We start from the raw sequence: 21,528 nt of genomic DNA, 5'->3' as shown, positions 1-21,528 counted from the left end.
CGCCTCCCCTTCCCTTGTTCCACCTTCCCTTCCAGACTCCCCCTAATCCTCTTTATCCTTTTATAAACTAGACTATATTAGGTGCTGCACCATTGATTGTATACAACTCCGCTAGTTTGATCATCTATATGCAGGATTGGGTAAAATACCTTCAATATTTTTTTAAGTTGATATTTTGGATTATGACAGGTAGTGATTATTTGCCGAGCACCGCGGATAGGTGCAGAGCACTGTGACCATCTAGGTATGCAATTTTCTATTGCATTTTAAACACTATTTTACTGCCATTATTCTCAAAAAAGCATATTTTCAAAAGACATAAATTATGAAAAGTAGTTAAAAAAAATGTGAGTTTCAAGATATTATTTTTCGTTTAACAACTAGTTAGGGAAATTTAAACTTACACCCTGGTGTCCCACGAAACATGACAGTTGGTGAATAGTTTTTAATGTATTCTTCCATATACTGTATTAGATATTAAAGACTTTTTCCAGTTTATTTAGTTTAAAAAAAAACTTTACTCAAATATATTTTACTTATGAATATTTATTATTATTCTCTATGGTAATAAAAAACTTGACATATTATGGAAGAAGACATTTTAAACTATTCACCAATTGTCTTGTTTCGTGTGAAACCCTGTATTTAATGCAATACAATTACACCGTGATCTTATTATTTGAGACAAACACATAATTTAAAAGAAAAAAACATAAATACTTTTATTATAAATTTCCCTCTGTTTAAAAATTACTTATGTTTCTGTAATTTTTATGTCTTATTTTCCCTTTTTTCGTCAACTTATGTTTACTTTAGTATCTTAATATTAATTGTCCTCAAAGTTATTAAAAAAAGTGTCATCTTTTTTCCGTCCATACTCCAAATAGCTTTTCTGTCTGTGGCCAAAATTAATGAATTTGAGCAAGCTACGTCGCAACTATCTTTTGCAGGTTTTGACTTAAAAAATATTTAGTTTTTTTTCCTATCAACATCATTTTGTTGTAAGATATTGTCATAAACAGTATCGAGCCGAGGGAGGGCCAAATCTGGTAGCGCCGCCGAAGGAAATGTTGGAATTCCCACAGAAATGATCAATTGAGACGACATATAATCTCATCTTTACTTTGATTTCAAACACATATTTCACTTTAATTTAGGCAGGTTTAGAAATAACTCCAATCTATGCTTTGCGAAAATGTTTAGAATAGATTTAAATGGCTCCTTTTACATTTGATGAGTTATGACCAATAAAAAGAGTACGTTTCGCGATTTAGAAATGTCCGACTGAAGGATCTGAAGGAGCTAAAGCAATATAAACTATATAGATAAGAGAGGTTGGTATGCAGGAATCTGAATTTATATTAGGAATTAACAGTACCTATTCTTAATTAAAATAAATTATAAAAAACAATGCTTAAACTTTAATGTGTAAAATTACAGTGACCTTTAGTAGTGAGTACAGTATATTGTGCATTCAGGTGTCCACAGACCACAAATGATCCATGCACTACATACTGTGCCTTGTAAGTAATTTCTGCTAATTTTAGGTCGACAGCTCTTAAATTCTATGAGATAATCGCTTGCAAAATTTTATATACTGCTAAAGAAAGTAAAATAAAAATGCCATGATTTTGTTCCACCATATCAATTTTTGTTTTCAATCAAAGAATTTTTGAAAAAAATACATTTAAATTGAATGAGATGGCCCATAAACCTATCAAAAATGGACGATTACGAAGAAAATGATAAATGACAGGATAAATTCAAGATTTTTTTAGAACTATGTAGGGCTTTTTTAAACTTTAGCAGCGAACATATCCTAATAAATATTTAGAGATATTAAGCTACTATTTAAATTTGTGCTTAGGGTACACATTGCAATGGGAAAAGCTACCACTTACAGTGAAAGCACGCCAGCGACGTCGGAGAACCGTGAATACGCTGAATAATATTTTTAAAACTCGTTTTTTGTTATAGTGCTTGAGAACTCAGATTAATTTGCCTGGTTTTCCTGTAAAAGTCAACACATTAAATTTAGAAATTTTAAAACCAAATTCAAATGATTCCCGGGATTTTTCCGATTCTCAAATCAAAATTTGAGTCAAATTAGTCAAGTGCTTCCTGAGTTATAGATAATCGAACATCTAAATAAAGAAACATACAAACATATGATTAAAAAATTCTTTTTCGTATTTTTGTATAAGGTAAACATCTGTTCTGTTTTAGGTTTATGAATGAGAAGTAAATATTCGCGATAATCTTGTGGTCACAGGGTTCAACCGTTCCCAGTAATTTGTGGTCAGCTTACTTTAAAATATCAATCTTTTATTTCTTAAGTGATTGTCGAAAGGAAAAGGGACTGAACATAGTTTTGAAAAAATATAACACAGGAGGAAAGATTAAGAAATTTAACCTAATGATAAAGTGTTTCTGAAATTTTAATTCATGATTTTAAATAGACCGTTTGATTCACAACGGTACTTTACAGGATCAACAATGAGAAAGATATCCTTGTTTTCTTTATATTTCCTTCCTTTCCCTTACTGCATAAATTATGTGATAGATGTCTCTGAAGTCTCATGTTTAAAGGGACTGTAAAGGAAAAATGAAAGGGGGTGTAGGCTGAAAGGTGATCACTTTAGCTCTCGATCGCGACCCATGAAAGTTATATCTGATGTTCCAATCTCGAGAAACTGATTTACAACTTTGTTAAATTTATACGAAAATTAATATATATACAATTTTGTATAAAAGTAGTGGGTTTAAATAGATCAAATTCAGTAAATATGCAACCAATCTGACAGCGATGATATCCCAGAGAAAGCTAATTGTAACTTAGGTTTACTCCAATTCTAATTTTATATTTGTTATTTCTATTTTTTATAGATTTAATTCATAATATTATTTATACGTCTCACTCTGTATTGCTTGACCAGAAATTCAACCAATGGCAGTGCAGTAAAGTGGTCACGTGATACAGGCGGAGACACGTGACCAGTATACTGCTCTGCCATTGGTGATAGTTTTGGTCACGTGATTTTCGAAATTTTACATATATGAACTTTCGTATAATTTTAACACAGTTTTATATCAATTTCTCGAGACAGGAACATCAGATAAAACTTTCATGGGTCGCGATCAAGAGCTAAAGTGATCAGCTTTCAGCCTATACCCTCTTTCATTTTTCGTTTACTGCAGTCCCTTTAATGGTTAGCCCTGTATTACACCCTAAGACTAGGAAAACTCCTAATTCCATTAAATCTTCTAGGTATTGAAGATAAAAATCTGTATAAATTATGTGTACATGTAAACTCATGTTTTTCTAAACAGAAAGTACATAAACAAATCATTATAAAAAGAAAGGTGAAAAAACTAACTGTAATTGTGTAAATAACAAATGTCCCTCCCCCTGGACTAATTTTAACCAACATCTTTTCCATATTCCATGTTTTATGAAATCAACCTCTGTCAAAATCCTCTTAGGTCGGATGGTGACTAAAACTGTTTACTTATTATGTAGATGGTACACATGCATTTTACAGTTCGGTCCAGTCACATAAAAAAAAAATACAATTGGATGTGAACTTTTGTTTTCTCTCTTATACTTTTTTGTCTGTGAATGCATTTTAGATGATATCTGTGTATGGTTGAATTATACACCACAATGCGATCGAATACAAATTAAAGAAACCGAACATATTTAGCCCTAGTTAGTCCAGGGTGGGCGGAAATTAGTAAACGCTGATTACCGTAAAAAATGATAAAATTGTAATAAAACAAAAAACTTTATTATATTTTAACTTAAAATTTTACTATTTATACTATTTATTATGTACATTGCACGAGACCCAGAGATTGACTAGTATATCAAGTTTATAAGTTTACAAAAAAATTGAAATATGTCTTTAACGCGCGCATGAAAGATTGATTTTTAGCACAATTACATAAATAAGGCAATTTGCTGTGCAAAAATATCATTGATAGATTTTTTAGATAGAAGAAAGAAATCAAGAATAATTTCCGTTGTTAAATCAATTTTATGCCGTTCGTGCACAAAAGCAAAAACTTTAGTACAAAGTTATTAAATAAACATTTAAATATAAAGCTCTGGTTTATATCTTTATAAATATTATAAAGATTAGTTTTCTTTGGTTTCAGTTATTCATTATCACTGATATATAAGTATTTTGTATATCACAATCAAAAAGGGGTTTCTTTGGAATACAAGATGATAAAATGTCAATTGACTTTTCTGGAAGAAAGACTTCATACTCTGCTTCATCTTCTATTTGAGAAAAAACTTCTGAGTATTTTGGAATTTTCCAAGAGTTGTACTTTACAATCTTGAGAAGCATAATTCTAAACTCGAAAATTATTTAACTAGAACTTTCTCCTAGATGATCTTCAGTTTCTGAATCATGATCAGCATTATGATCTTCACGTTCTGTATCAAGATCTTCACTATGATCTATAAGATCTAAAATTAGTTGCCCGAAAGGTAGGTTTGTTGCTGATACTTGAAATTCATTTTCAAGATCATTTTGCTCCAGTCCTACACCAGAATCATCTTCAAGTTTAAAGTGTTCATCAATCTTATCAAGATCTTTGATGCTTGCATGTCTTTTCAATGATAACGATGAATGATCTTCCTTCTGCGGTTGTACTTGTACTTGTTGTTGTTGTTGTTGTTGTTGTTGTTGTTGCATGGAAGAAGTATTGTTATGATTAACTAATTCTAGAGTTCTATCGTCCTCAACCTCGTCTTCAGGAACACTGGAATATTCAGATGTTTTATCAATTATTATTACCATTATTATTGGAACTTTCATTATTACTATTATTCTTATTATTAGTATTGCTATCATAACCATTATAATTATCATCATTATTAAAATTAATATTATCGCTGTTATTATGATATAATATGCTATCATCATATTGCTATTATCATCATTATTATTATTATTATTATTATTATTACTATTGTTACCTAAGAATACTATTGCATGTCTCCAGGGTTTCATATTCTCTCTCAAATTCTTTCTGTAGTTTCTTTCCGTAGCTTTCAGCTCTAAACATTAAATAGTTAATCAAAATAAACTCAAAGTATTTCAAAAGCACAATGTAGAATATAGATATTTCTAGATGCATTTTTTGCACAAAATTTCTGTTTTGAAACTTCCTTGACTTTGCTCCCTTTTAAAAGATTTTGTTCAATTAACGAGGCACATGCGATACCCTTTTATCCTTTTTCTGATAAATATTGTGGAAGATATTGTCGTTTCCTAGTTTGAGTTAATTTCTTACGATTTCCTCCTTCCATTATTTCAGAAGCAGAAATCTTATAAAGAACCCACAATGAAAACTATTGATGCTAAAAAGTGCTTTAAAATTTTAAAATGTACATGTTTAGGACTACAAAATGTACATGTCTAGGACTAAAAAATGTACATGTCTAGGACTAAAAAATGTACATGTCTAGGACTACAAAATGTACATATATAGGTCTACAAAATACAAAAACGTACATATATAGGTCTACAAAACGTACATGTCTAGGACTACAAAATGTACATGTCTAGGAATACAAAATGTACATTTCTAGGACTACAAAATGTACATATCCAGGACTACAAAATGTACATGTCTAGGACTACAAAATGTACATATCTAGGACTAATGTACATGTCTAGGACTACAAAATGTACATGTCTAGGAATACAAAATGTACATATCTAGGACTACAAAATGTACATGTCTAGGAATACAAAATGTACATATCTAAGACTATAAAATGTACATATCTAGGACTACAAAATGTACATGTCTAGGACTACAAAATATACATATCTAGGACTACAAAATGTACATATCTAGAACTACAAAATGTACATAACTAGGATTACAAAATGTACATGTCTAGGACTACAAAATGTACATAACTAGGACTACAAAATGTACATGTCTAGGACTACAAAATGTACATGTCTAAGAATACAAAATGTACATGTCTAGGACTACAAAATGTACATGTCTAGGAATACAAAATGTACATGTCTAGGACTACAAAATGTACATATCTAGGACTACAAAATGTACATGTCTAGGACTACAAAATGTACATGTCTAGGAATACAAAATGTACATTTCTAGGACTAAAAAATGTACATATCTAGGACTACAAAATGTACATTTCTAGGACTACAAAATGTACATATCTACTAGGACTACAAAATGTACATATCTAGGACTACAAAATGTACATATCTAGGACTACAAAATGTACATGTCTAGGACTACAAAAAATGTACATGTCTAGGATTACAAAATGTACATATCTAGGACTACAAAATGTACATGTCTAGGACTACAAAATGTACATATCTAGGACTACAAAATGTACATGTCTAGGACTACAAAATGTACATATCTAGGACTAAAAAATTGTAAACTTGAATCCGTTAGGTAAAATCAAACACTTTGAAGCCAACAAACTTGTAAACTTGAATTAGTTGGATAAAATCAAAAATCCTTGCTACACTTTAAAACCGACCCAGTCTTAGAAATTGATGCAACTTTTAATAGAAGTCTGGATCTTTGTACAATTTAAATGGAGTATGGCTTGAACAAATATTAATTTAATCGATATGTGTATCAATTACTCTCAGGTTTATCATCGAATCCCTCCTGGGTTTAAATTGGCATTGATTTATTAATAAAGAACACTTTAGATTACCGGGATTCATACGTATTGTCTTTTCATAAAAAAGAATACCTTTATTTTTTTAATGAAAAAATATAAATAAAATATAAACTTAATTACAGTATTGCTGATGCGGCCTAGTGACTGTTTGATTTATATTATATACATGATTTATTGATCAGTTTTATGTAACATTGCATTTCCATGGATTTACATATGTTAATGAATTAAGTCTTTGCCAAAAAAATCTGATTTTCTAAACCTTAATATCTTTTCAATCCAATGGCGTAGACCTTTGATATTTTAAACTTTGAATTCTGTTAGATCAAATAATCTGGGTTTGAAATATCAAAGGAATTTTCATCTTTTAACCTTTAAAGATGCAAATACTCTAAACTCATGGATTTTGAAGATTCCCTTGTATGATTGTGGATTTGTTCATGCTTGTAATTTGAGGGGATATTATTTTCATATTTTAAGATAATTTCTTATTGTTTTGTATTTATTAGATTCAAATCTACTAAACCCTATCAGAGAAACTTGTTTGGTTTCAATCAATGCGACGTTTTTTATAATCAGACGGCGTTCAGTCCAAAAAGCTAATCGTATATTTTTCACCTGTTAATGTCTATTTCAATTGTCCTGAGAAAGGTTCGCCTACCCTAAAAATATTAAAAATATTCGGTTAAAATTGGTAAAAGTAATTAATTGTACGCCATTTTATAAATGCACGTCAAACATAACTAAATTTTTCAATTATATAAACTCCTCCTATTGAAGCGCTAATGAGAAAAATGAAAATGTTTATAATTTCCAAGGTGTCGCCATAATGTTGGATTTTCTTATTCTTTGCCGTAAAACATCGTGGTAGGCGATTATATCAATATAATGAAGACGACTTTTTAAATTGAGTTTTGATTGTTAACAAGCTTTTTACGAATTACAAGTAATCAAAGAGAAGCTTTTTAATTGACGCTTCTCTTGATCTCTATGTTTATTTGTATCCATGATGTTTAACAGTTTGATATAAATAAAAATTGAAATAAAAAATCGTATTTATTAAATTGATATATGCGACGACAACTGTAGAAAAAAGATGATCAATTTTACACTTCAGCGTCATTTTGTTATTAAATGTGTTGAAAAGAGCTTACCTCGTAGTTTTTAACCATGTGTGATAAAGAAAAATCATTCCTCTTAATATCATAGCTTAATCTAAAAAGTTAATTAACAATTACATCAACACGCGCGGGAAACTTAATTACATGTGAAGATTACTAATTTAAGAAACAAGAAATACATTTTTTTATGGAATAGTTGTATGGAAAAAGAAAAGTAAAAATACAATTTTTTTATTATTAAAATCCAGAGTTCTACATAATATAAAGTTTGATTTTTGTGGTAACAAAAAAAGAAAATAACGATGTAAAAACTTATTGTAAAAATAGTGCAGTGTAAGATATAGTGCATTTTGTAAGTGTACAGCTACAAGGAAAGGTCGATTTTTACAGAATTTTCTAAATCTAATTTACTTTAACTGGAATTGTATGGAGCACAAAAATCTGAACAACGACGATAATTATTTCTGTAAAATCTCTAGTAAGACAAATTCGACTTTGACGGAAAAGAATATTTTTACAAACCTGCACCGCAAAAATGGGTGTTTCAAGATCAGTCTAAAGCCACTATCATTAATTTTTAGATATTTTCAGAATGTTTTTAGTTTTTTTAAGACATTTTAATATCCAATATTCCCTGTGCAGAGTACAGTGTACATCACACCATTTTAAAAGTTGAATGATCCGTGCCGGTACAACAAGTACTTTACATGCGCATTCAGTCGTATTGTCCAGTCTGGTCTACCCTGTGTAGACCCAGCACGTTTTATGCAACAAATGTATCCTGACAAGATTACAGTGACTTGTATACCTTGAATTGATTTGAACCATATTCTCTAGATCGGTCTCCAATCTTTTCTTCTCTTCAGATCCTTCATCTACCTCCTGATCAATATATTTGGAAATTATAACATTTATTGCATTTTTAAAAATTTTGAAATAATTGACAATGTGCAGTACCTGCTTTTTAATATTTTCTTCAATATCAATCAATTCTTCTTCCCTCGCCTGTAATAATTACAAAACAAATTGATTTTTCTAAAAACATAAAAAAGTGATAAATTGTGACTGGAAATATTACTGTGAATCCTTATTCTTACTTTTATTTAATTGAAATTGTTTTTAAAAATGCAAGAAATCAAAATGTCGCCTGCAGCTGGGCATAGGGAAGAAATAGTTCTACCTGAATCTGAGCATTTAGGCTCACAATACTTTCCAGAACTTTTAGAATTTCTTCAATATCCTCCTCTTCCTCATCCTCATCCTTTTCCACATCATCTTCTGCTAGATCTGCCAGATAATCCATAGACTGGAAAATAAGAATAAATTTAACATGTTTACAATGGTGGATGTAGATCTATGATATTTCAAATTAAAAATGGCCGCTATAAAAGAAAATATGAACATTTAGACGCAAAAATCTCCAGGATTTGGGTAGTTGCAAGGATATAGTAATTAATGGATTATTTCGTTGCATTAAACCTTTTTGTGCCACTACAGTGAGACTGAGAACCAGAAAACTCTGGAATAGGAAGACGACTGTAAGAGTCCAATGAACTTGATACACAACAAATGTGCAGTGTAAACAGACCAACTTAACTTTTTCCACAGTTTTCTGATTATCACTGTATTTTAAATTAGAAGAAAAATATGGTTTTTCTTCAAAATATCTTGTAATACAAAGGTTTGAATGATTCAAATTTATTGGAAAATGGAAAAATTGTATTAAAATGTAACTCAACTCTAATCTTTATTCACAAAAACATGTATTGTATGTAGATTCTAGAAGAAATATAAACTAATTCAGCCTAAGCAAGGAATTGCTGTACAATTTTTCTGTAAACAAAAGGACGACATGGGTTGTATACCTTCCTTCTGTTGTACCTTCCTTCTGTTGTACCTTCCTTCTGTTGTACCTTCCTTCTGTTGTACCTTCCTTCTGTTGTACCTTCCTTCTGTTGAACTTCCTTCTGTTGTACCTTCCTTCTGTTGTACCTTCCTTCTGTTGTATACCTTCCTTCTGTTGTATACCTTCCTTCTCTGTTGTACCTTCCTTCTGTTGTATACCTTCCTTCTGTTGTACCTTCCTTCTGTTGTACCTTCCTTTTGTTGTACCTTCCTTGTACCTTCCTTCTGTTGTACCTTCCTTTTGTTGTACCTTCCTTCTGTTGTACCTTCCTTCTGTTGTACCTTCCTTTTTGAACTTTATTTTGATACAAATATATCTGTTTAGATTCGGCTGATGAGTAACCACAATCTCAGATTTTTTATCACTATATCTTTGTAACCCCATGTCATAGACTATTTCTAACTATGATAAATATCAAATATCAAAGGTTTTCAACATCAGAAAATTTGTTTTTATGAAAAGAATTTAGTTCCTTGTAACTTACTTTATACTCAGAATCTGTATGGGTAACCATAGCGCTACCAATCCCACTATCATGGCTATATAACTCATCTCCCTGCTCCATAGTACTAAAAATACAAAATTAATTAATTACAAAAAGAAAATAAAAAAACTTTATCAAAGCTTTACATTATGCGTCTTGTTGTAAATGCATACGGGGTTACTACAGTGGTTGGGTGTCAACCATAAACTCCTTTAATATTAAAGTATAAAAGATTAAATGCGTTTTTACATAACTATCTGGCAAGAAAAAGAAAAAGAAAATACAAAAATTTTATCAAAGCTTTATATTATGTGTCTTGTTGTAAATGCATACGAGGTTACCATAGTGGTTGGGTGTCAACCATAAACTCCTTTAATATTAAAGTATAGAGGATTAAATGCGTTTTTACACAACTATCTGGCAAGAAAAGGAAAAAGTTCAAATTTTCTGAAAACCATGAATTTAAGTCTCATCCTCTGTGCGAAACCTCCTGTAAATATCAACGGTAGAGGAAGATATTTTGAGATCGCCACTGTCGATTTTATATTTGTGATTTTTCTAGTGATAATCTTAAAGGTACCGTCGTCGTAATTTAAAATATACACTTCCTTTAAAGAAATATTCTTAATTTTTAAACTTAAAATTAAACAAAACAAGGAAAGGAGGTTGAAAAATGTATTCTCATTCTAAATACAAAACAAGGAAAGGAGGTTGAAAAATGTATCCCCATTCTAAATACAAACAAGGAAAGGAGGTTGAAAAATGTATCCGCATTCTAAATTACAAAACAAGGAAAGGTGTTTGAAAAATATATCCTCATTCTATATACAAAACGAGGAAAGGAGGTTGAAAAATGTATTCTCATTCTAAATACAAAACAAGGAAAGGAGGTTGAAAAATGTATCCCCATTCTAAATACTAAACAAGGAAAGGACGTTGAAAAATGTATCCTCATTCTAAATACAAAACAAGGAAAGGAGATTGAAAAATGTGTCCTCATTCTAAATACAAAACAAGGATAATCTTCATCATTGACGGGGATAAAGAATTGTAGAGTCACTTTTATAATTACGATGACGTGATTAATTAGAATTTATTTTTGAATAAATTCTAATCATCTAATCAGCAACAATGCCAAGAGGTAGAAATTCATTTGTTTTGAAATAATAAGTATTTATTAATGATAATGACCACAGTCTTGATTGGTTGGTCAATAGTTAACCAGGATATGTTTAATCAAGTATTGGTTTCTCTTCTTACCTGAGAAAAGTTTTCATGATGTAATTTTTCCCTTTTTCATTCTTCCCAGGATCCTGTAACAAAAAAAAGTTTATTCCAACAAAATATTATTTCAATCAGTGGCACAACTAAGAGGGGCGAACCGAGAACCCCCCCCCCCCTCAGCATATTTCGCCCCCCTCTCGCCCACCCCTCATTTGACATGATCATGATTGTGGACCATCTTTTATCAAATTTTGTCAATTAAGAAAAAAATACAAAAAAAGAATAACAAGAAATATAATAAGGATTATATCGGACTATTAGGACTTTTGCAGACTGGGATAAGCTCCTTACTGGCAAACAAGGACAGAGGGACTTCAATCAGAAAGTCTATTATGAATCATGGACAGACTAAATATAGTCAAGTGCTGCCAGGAACTATAATTACTACTTAGTACTGCACAGACCTACGATTAAGGAACCATATAGTGGACAAATATGACTATATAGTGAATGAATTAAAAAAAACTGCTGTAGACTGTTATAGGGGACTTTATATACATAGTGAATATGACAATGCCAGGGACTAACAGACACCAAGAAGTACATGAAAAGACACAAGAAGAGCAAATGTTTATTTAATTCACTCATGTCGTACATTTTAGAGCTGCTGGAAGTATATTTTTTTAAACACAAGAACAAAACATGGTTATTATAAGAATTTAGTATATTATTAAGTACAGAGCCAACCCTTCAACGATTAAAAAAAATTTCACCGGGGGGCTAGCCTGCCCCCCTGTACCCCCAACCCAGCCCCTCAAAATCAAATTTCGCCCCCCCCCCACACACACAAAAACCACTGATTTAAATCACCCCATTAAGCAGTGTTTAGCCAATTTTATTCTATTTACTAATCATTAATCAAACATGATCATCATAATATTCGCATGGTTTAAAGTTCTTAAAAATCTCTTACTGTTTAGTGGATTTTATATTTCTTATCTCCTGTTTCTTTAGTTTCCTCCAGTTTTCCTGTTTCTCCTGCTGTTTAGTGAATTTTTAATATTTTACCTTCTGTTTCTGTAGTATTCTCCTGTTTTCCAGTTTCTCCGACTGTTTAGTGAATTTTATTTCTTACCCCCTGTTTCTCTAGTTTCCTCCAGTGTTCCTGTTTCATCATACTGTTTAGTAAATTTTATATTTCTTACCTCCTGTTTCTCTAGTTTCTTCCTGTTTCTCCTACTGTTTAGTAGATTTTATATTTCTTACCTCCAGATTTTCAAGTTTTTCTCGTTTCTCCTACGGTTTACTGAAATTTATATATTTTACCTCCTGTTTCTCCAATTTTCTCTTGTTTTCCTGTTTCTCCTGCTGTTCTAGCCGTTTCAGCTGCTCCCTTAGACTATTTTGCTGATTTAGAATTTTCCCGATTATATCCTGCAAAAAATGAAATTAATTATCGATGAAACTGGTTTGACTTTGTACTTTAGAAGTCAAGTGACAAACTGAAAGATTTAGAAAACATGTCTATCTCACTGTGATAACAAGGTTGCAAGCTCTCAAGCAAAATCAAAAAGAATTTTGCCAATCACTTCTTAAAAACCATAGCTAAGGACAAGTGCTTTTTTATAACCAGGCATATGTGATCTCAATCCTTGAGAAGAAACCTCTTTTCTTTATTTTTTAAGATTAAATCAGCAAATATTTAAAAACTTAGAAATCAGATTATAAGACGAAAAACAATTTATACATTGACTCGGTTCATTGGGTTGGATTCTATTCCTTGTCAAGCATAATTAATGATTTATTATTTTTTAATCAGTATCATGTAGGTTATTCAAGAAAATATTTCATTTGTAAGTACAATTTTAATCTATTGCGTTTATAAGGAGAGAATGTAAAAACGACTCATACCGAAGAACGTAGCGTTCATGTAAATTCAGAAAGTTGCAACATTCCGTATCTGTACCTGTACATCTATAAACTATCTCTACCTTTACATCTATAAATAATCTGTACCTGTACATATACAAATGATCTGTACATGTACATATATAAGTTAGTTTTACCTGTACAATGTACATCTATAAAATATCTATACCTGTATGTACTTTTATAATATATCTGTACCTGTACAATGTACATCTACAATATATCTGTACCTGTACAATGTACATCTAAAATATATCTGTACAATTGTACAATGTATATCTATAATATATCTGTACCTGTACAATGTACATTTATAATATATCTCTACCTGTACAATGCACATCTATAATATATCTGTACCTGTATAATGCACATCTATAATATATCTGTACTTGTACAATGTATATCTAAAATATATTTGTACCTCTACAATGTACATCTATAATATATCTGTACCTGTACAATGAACATCTATAATATATCTGTACCTGTACAATGTACATCTATAATATATCTCTACCTGTACAATGTACATCTATAATATATCTGTATCTGTACAATGTACATCTATAATATATCTGTACCTGTACAATGTATATCTATAATATATCTGTACCTGTACAATGTACATCTATAATATATCTGCACCTGTAGTACAATGTACATCTATAATACCTGAACTGGATCTGCATGTTTTCTTTTCTCCTTCTTAGGTCTGGTTAAACTGGATGGATGCCTAAACAAGAAGATTTGCATTAAAGGGATTATTCATGTATTTTAAATGCAGGTTTGTGGTAAAATAAACGATTGAGTGCATTTATTAAAAAAAAAGTCTTATAAAGTTCCTCCTGACAGTATTTTGTCCATATTCTTTTTAAATGTTTCAATTCAATGGCAACAACCGTTGGCAAAGATTAAATACAATTGTTCTAAAATACATAAATCACGAAGGATAGGATCGAGTCACGTAGGATAGGATCGAGTCACGTAGGATAGGATCAACTCACGTAGGATAGGATCGAGTCACGTAGGATAGGATCGAGTCACGTAGGATAGGATCGAGTCACGTAGGATAGGATCAACTCACGTAGGATAGGATCGAGTCACGCAGGATAGGATCGAGTCATGTAAGATAGGATCGAGTCACGTAGGATAGGATCGAGTCATGTAAGATAGGATCGAGTCACGTAGGATAGGATCGAGTCACGTAGGATAAGATCGAGTCACGTAGGATAGGACAGAGTCACGTAGGATAGGATCGAGTTATGTAAACAAAGAGTAAAAAGTTATTTATTCAATAATGTGTGCCATAGAGGAGCAATTTTAAAATAATTATATCAGAATTTAGCATATTTCTTAGAAAATACTTACGTTTTCACAATCTCTAACCCCCACCCCCACCCCCCGCTAGTTTAATGCGCCTCAAAAAATGATTGTATAAAGATAATGTTAGCTACTTTCCCAAAGGCATTTTACAAAGCGGTAATTTCCCAAGGGTATTTTCCGAAGTGGCAACTTCCCAAGTGTGTAATTTCCCAAGCGGAAACTTCCCAATTCTGTTCTAGCCTCAGCGCTCTGCCACTAGCCTGTTCTTGCCAAAAAGCTCGGTTTTATCTAATTTCATATCTATCTATGTTGCTTTTTATGGATTTCTTATTTATCATATGTTAAAAATTCCGCTGTGATGACATAGAAAAATTCCAATCATAGAATTAAATAATTAAATTAGAGAATCATTTGTTAATAATATATTGGAAATTTAACGGATGTATAAACATAGTAATTACTTTTATTATGTGCGTACGCATACGCTTCAGAGTGAAGAGGGGGGGCAGGCCGGGGGGGGGGGGTCAAGCCTCATTTTCTTTATTAATACAGTAAACATTAAAATGTCAACACATTTTTATGCATTATTCTAATTACTTTATGGTACTTTTTCTATATTTTGATATTATCTAACTGTAGTAAATTCTTTAATATCTGGTAATACTTAAAAAAATATGTTTGGAACAAAAAAAGCAAAGATTTTAATCTATCGAAAAAGGTACATTAATTTTAAACTAATTTAGGATTCAATAATCTACCACGAAAGAAGTAATCAATTTATTAATAGTCCCATCCAACCAAATGCTGAGGTTTTGAATGACATAAAACATAAAACATAAAACATAAAACATAAAACATAAAACATAAAACATAAAACATAAAACATAAATCCCCTTTTGAAAATTGATAGTTGAATCCCTAGGTTTTATCATTTAAACAACTAGGTATTCCATCTTTTCTTCAACAATTTCCCAGTAAATCCACACAACAGTTATAGGCAGATGAACCATGACTTTTATATCTATTTATCTATCTATCTATCTATCTATCTATCTATCTATCTATCTATTTATCTTTACTTGTGTGTCTCTCGCGTGCTTAATACAACTTTCTCTTACATAATTATTGCGTTTAATATTTGATTGGATAGAAATTATTAAAATATTAATTAGATAATTTTCCAGTCAAAGCACTTCCTTTAACTGCTGTTCCTCAATTACATGTATTCATTTATTTGGAATATTTTTTACGTATTTCTAAGTATTTTTTTGGTAGTGGTACTAGGTATCTTGTATCCGAGTAAGTACCTGGTATCCGAGTAAGTACCTGGTATTCGAGTAGGTACGTACCTGTTATCTGAGTATACACCTGGTCCGTATACAAGTAAATACACGGGTATCTGAGTAAGTGCCCGGTATCTGGGTATGTATCTGGTAAACTAGTTTAAGTACCTGGTATCTGGGTATGTATCTGGTATCCTAGTTTAAGTACCTGTTATCTGGGTATGCACCTTTTATCCGAGCAAGTACCTAGTATCTGGTGTCTGAGTAGGTATCTGGTATCTAAAAAGGTACCTGGTATCTGAGTAGGTACCCGGTATCTGAGTAGGTATCTGGTATCTGAGTAGGTATCTGGTATCTGAATAGGTACCTGGTATCTGAGTAGGTACCTGGTATCTGAGTAGGTATCTGGTATCTGAGTAGGTATCTGGTATCTGAGTTGGTACCTGGTATCTGAGTAGGTACCTGGTATCTGAGTAGGTATCTGGTATCTGAGTAGGTATCTGGTATCTGAGTAGGTACCTGGTATCTGAGTAGGTATCTGGTATCTGAGTAGGTATCTGGTATCTGAGTAGGTATCTGGTATCTGAGTAGGTACCTGGTATCTGAGTAGGTACCTGCAGGTTTCTGTGTAGGTATATAGTATCTGAGAAGGTGTCTAGTATCTAAGTAGGTACCTGGTGTCTGAGTAGGTATCAAGTATCTGAGAAGGTGTCTAGTATCTAAGTAGGTATCTGGTATCTGCGTTGGTACCAAGTATTTGTGTATGTACCTGGTATCCGGGTAGGCCCCTAAAGTATCTGAGTAAGTACCTGGTATCCAAGTACGTACCTGGTATCCGGATATGTACCTGGTGTCCGAGTAGGTACCTAGTATCCGGGTAAGTACCTGGTATCCGATTAGGTATCTAGTATCCGGGTATGTACCTGGTATCTGAGTTTGTACCACTCTGCTGTTTTCTCCAAAGTTTAGAATCCTTTCTAATCACTGGGTTCCGACTCACCCTGATCAGTAACATTCATTTTTCATTTATTCATTTATCCTTTCATTTATCCTTTCATTTATTAACAACTATTTGTTTGATTCATTTCTAAATTGATTCATAACATTATTTATTCATTTATCCATTTTTTCATTCTTTTATTAATTTATTACTTTATAAAATTTTCCTATCATTTTTAATTTTATTAATTTATTCATCCATAAATTCATTCAATAATTCATTCCTCTATTCATTAATTTATAAAATTTTGATTTATTTATTAAATAATCTTTTTACTTTATTTATTATTTATTTATTCTTTTCATCTTTTATTCATCCTTAAATTCTTTCATTTCTTGATTCATCCTATAAATACGTGTTTTAAAATTATTTTACTCATCTTTTCATTCATTCATTTATTAATTTATCCTTTATACTTCATTTCCTTCTTACGAATAATTTATTTATCTTCTAAAAAGAGGAATCTGATATGATCTAAATATAAATAACACGAACGTTTTAGATACATGTTTTTATGGAAATTCAAAAACAGTTCCTCGGTCCAGTTATCTTTGCAGTTACTTATTCTCTTGTAGATTTACTTTAATTTACTAATATGAATATACAAATATACCTAATTCTTTTTAGAACAAACTTTACACTTGTTCTATCCTCTCCCCATCCTTCCCATATACTCAGTATTCGAGATCCGGCCTGGATAGTTTATATGTTAGATGGAACACTTTATCAAAGATTTGATCTACAAATATTTGACTTGGTGTTCCGTTAATTTATTTGTTTGTATCAAATAAACATGGAATAACTCAAATTATATATCTCAAACTTAGAATATTTGATCTGGCATAATTCATAGTTTGAAATATCAAAGGTCTACGACATACATCGGGTTGCAAAGATATATAAATCCGAATTTTCAAAATGATATCAATGTTTGCATCTACTGCGAAGAATCAACTTGTAGTTTGATTTAAGAATACTAAATATATTAAATGCAGCTTTTATGATTGACCAACAGAAAAAGAAGCGGAACGAATAACTTTTTCATTTTGAGAATTGTCTTATTTATTTTTCTCTTTTTACCTTTAATGGCCGGTCAACGCGTTTCCAACGTTCACAAAGAACATAGTCTTCCACCTGCAAATATTGATAAATAATATTAAGATAAAATGAAAAATGAATAAATAAAAAAGAATTAAATGATATATTTAATTGCAGGTAACATTTTAGCATATTATAAAATCTCCAGTTAGATACCATTGCTTTGAAAGTACGAGACAAAATTTGAATTTTGAGGATGAGAAAAAACTTGTTAGATGGAGAGTAATAAAGAGTTAATAAATAACCTAGTAACAAGAAAAGAACAAATGTTAATGGAATTTTCATGTTTATATAAATCAATAAAAATATACAATATGAAGGGGAATGGGGGATTTTTCAACATTTTATAGTAAAGTACAGTGTTATCCACCAAAATACGACTCCAGAGACGACTGTTTGTATTTCAATCAGACTTTTTCTAACTTCTTGGTGGCTTGCAACTGTAAACTTGTTTGTTTCTTTGTCAAAATATTAAGCATTATTGCTATTACGCAATAAGTCAAGAAGACTATATTAAACGTTTAGGTCAAAATTAAACCTTAAGATAGTTAAAGTTTAATGTCGTCAATAAAATCTCATTCTATGCTGAAATCTGAAATGATCCAGATCACGGTCGGAGAATACATAATGCTATATAGGCAGGGTTGGAAACAGGATTTAAGTGAGGGGGGGGGGGTGCTAGATTTATTTCGAAAAAAAATCCAGATTTAGGAACAAAAAGACCTGCCGGAGGCGAAAATTTTTTTAGATAGATATTTTTATTGTTTTGCACTAGGTTTACTTTCCTTTAAGTGCTATTGAGGAGCTATTCTGAAATCTCGGGGGGGGGGGGCTACGCCCTCCCTGAATCCGTCAGGGGGTGCGAAGGTCCTGCTGCCCCCCCCTGTATCCGCCCCTGTATATTGCATCACATCTTATAACATGCAATAAATTAACATGAAAACCAATCTAACTAAACTTGATTGATCAATTTTATAATTTTCAATTCATTTGGAATAAATTGTGAAACATTTAGAAATAAATTCTTGCATTTTTATCGCACAAATTAATTTTGGATTAAAAACAGAAAATAAACATCTAAATCGTTCAATTATAAATATCATGATATAATGCATTATACGTTTGTTTTATTCAAAAATCTAAAATAAAATGATATTTTATATAGATTGAGAGATCTGAACTCCATGAACTGTCAAGTGTCAAACTATTATTCTGTTTCCATTGAACACAACACATAAACTCAGGTGTAACAGACCTACGCCCTTTTTAAAACAAAGAACTGTAGTTTTTACACAAAATAGACAATTCATTATTTATGAAATATCTATCTATTAAGTTTTTATTTTGTTTGCTCTAGCACTCTCATGTTTTCATTATATATAATCTCTTGAAGATCTAATTGATTTTTAGGAAATTATACTTTAATGAATTTTTAATTTTTTTTATCTATATCTATAAATATATCTATGCAGTATAGATAAATAAATGAAGTACATTTAAGTCCTCTCAGGTCGACTATTTAGAGCACAAAAAGATGAACAAAATGTCCGCTTTTTACAAATATAAATATCATTTGTCGACAAATACTGCATCGAAAATTAGTTTAAAAGATGTTAAATGTTGTGAAATGACACATTCATAATAACCTCTTTTAATTTTAATTCATGTTACGGATCCCAAAGTGTATTTTTAAGAAATTAAAACATTGAAATAATAAAAAATATTTTAATATTTCATCTCACCAGCAAACTTTATGATCCTTAGCAGCTAGTATTTGGTTAACCTTTCAAGGATAATGTTTATCTATTTATGTAACTGTCTTGTGTTATGATGCGGGACAGTATGTTTTTTTCTGCCGGAATATTTTTCTTTTTTTGTTGTTTATTTAAGGAAGGTTTAAATTCAAGTAAAAATCACAACAAAAATGTAATTTCCCTTATGATAACACAAGACTGCAGTTGGATATATAAATTTATTCAATTCAAGTTTTAAATAAATTTTCGATTTTTTTATTGAAATCCGCAAAATAAAAAGGGACACCTGCTTTGCCGGTATAAAATGTACTTATTTGCCTCGGAACAAAAAAGAAACTTTAATACCCAAGATCATGAAATTGTGAGTAAAAATCCGGGTTAAAAATTATCTTAAAGTTAAAATAAAGTTCATTAACATTAGGATTAATAATTATCATTATTTTTTTAAAGCCAAAAACAATTGCGAAAAGTAAAAAAAATGAGAAAATATTTAAGAGAAGCAAACATTTAATTTTATCATTTAAAATATTTTAGAGAAACCTTAACATCGTTTTAAAATTAAGTATTGGTTATTTTAATTTATTGAATACTTTAAAAAGTATACTGTGGTCTGTGATCTTTTATTATCGTAAAATAATTCTTTCTTTATTCAGTACTTAGAACTTCTTTGCAAATTATAATTTTTAAAAAAATCTTATTCTAAAAAAATCTTCAACACTGTTATTTGACCACCTATCCTCCTGTATAAGTGACATATATATTGGATTTGATTTATTGCCATAATTGTGAATGAATAGCATAATAATAACATACCTTCGCTTTCTTATTCTGTTTGGTTAAAATGGCGTCAATAATATCTGAGCACGTGGTCACATTAGATACTCCGGCAATCCACTTGGTGACCTCATCAACCACTACAGGGACCTCAACCTCGCGAGGCACAACCAACAGGTGCATTGACTTCGAAAGTACAGACTTCAATGTCTGCCCTTTATGATTTCTCGGATTTAGTTGATTTCGAGATGATCTGAGATGTGTTCCATCTTCTATTCTAGAATAATGACGACCTTCCTCTCTATAATGTTTTTTAGGCCGTTCCTCATCTTTTGGTTGCCTTTTACTACCATGTTCGTGTTCCTCTTTTGGTGCACGGGGTAATGATCGAGATTTTCGTTTGGCCGGCTGTTCGAGCCGGTCACGTGACCTGTGGGTATTGCGGATTTTCTCACTACGAATTTGTTCACTGAATTTCTTTTCACAATCACCATTGTTTTCCCGCCATTTCCGAGGTCTGGTTTCCTGAATTAGAGTTGGATTGGAACCATTGTTTTGGGATGAAAGGTTATGGTAGGATGAGGATAATGGTAAACCAGATGTAGATGATAACATTATTTCAAATTATTCACTTCCTCTCGTCATTTTTCATCTGAAAATATAAAAATATGAAAATATGAAAATATAAATAGTTTCCATCTAAAAATTTTAAATATTTTTCATCTGAAAATATAAAAAATATAAATATTTTCCAGATGATGAAGTTGTTTAGAAGCATGCGTCAAGTGTATACGGCTGACAGGACATCAATTTCCTGACGGTCGGAAACAGTTTGCCCTTGTTCTGCCTCTTGAACAAATTCATTAGAAAAACCAGCAAAATTTACAAATTCTTACAGACATGGTTTTCATCAGAAATTAAAGAAA

At 31.1% G+C, this 21,528-nt stretch overlaps 1 protein-coding gene across 1 annotated transcript; it reads right to left on the bottom strand.

Moving 5' to 3' along the window:
- Window positions 1–3,829: 3,829 nt before the first annotated feature.
- Window positions 3,830–21,247, bottom strand: LOC111709452 (ras association domain-containing protein 10). The gene is made up of 15 exons (XM_023483116.1): window positions 20,642–21,247; window positions 18,057–18,110; window positions 17,590–17,669; window positions 16,900–16,977; window positions 14,043–14,103; window positions 12,765–12,872; window positions 11,475–11,527; window positions 10,215–10,299; window positions 9,005–9,130; window positions 8,782–8,829; window positions 8,633–8,706; window positions 7,858–7,918; window positions 7,322–7,365; window positions 4,991–5,071; window positions 3,830–4,773 (listed from the first exon to the last, which is right to left on the bottom strand). Exons 1-15 carry the CDS (start codon window positions 21,215–21,217, stop codon window positions 4,377–4,379), a joined length of 1,926 nt encoding a protein of 641 aa, XP_023338884.1. The 5' UTR covers window positions 21,218–21,247; the 3' UTR covers window positions 3,830–4,376.
- Between the last annotated feature and the right edge of the window lie 281 nt (window positions 21,248–21,528).

This window comes from Eurytemora carolleeae, unplaced genomic scaffold, assembly GCF_000591075.1.
Source record: "Eurytemora carolleeae unplaced genomic scaffold, Eaff_2.0 scaffold738, whole genome shotgun sequence".
Taxonomy (NCBI): Eukaryota; Metazoa; Arthropoda; class Copepoda; order Calanoida; family Temoridae; genus Eurytemora; species Eurytemora carolleeae.
This window is presented reverse-complemented; position numbering and strand designations above follow the sequence as displayed.

Bases quoted from the DNA above. Each gene is read 5' to 3' on its own strand.
- LOC111709452 (XM_023483116.1), bottom strand. From the start codon at position 21,217: ATGTTATCATCTACATCTGGTTTACCATTATCCTCATCCTACCATAAC. The intron at 9,131-10,214 runs GTAAGTTACAAG...CTTATTTTCCAG, and splicing joins ATACAGATTCTGAGTATAAA to TCTATGGATTATCTGGCAGA. The intron at 8,707-8,781 runs GTACTGCACATT...TATATTGATCAG, and splicing joins AAGAAAATATTAAAAAGCAG to GAGGTAGATGAAGGATCTGA.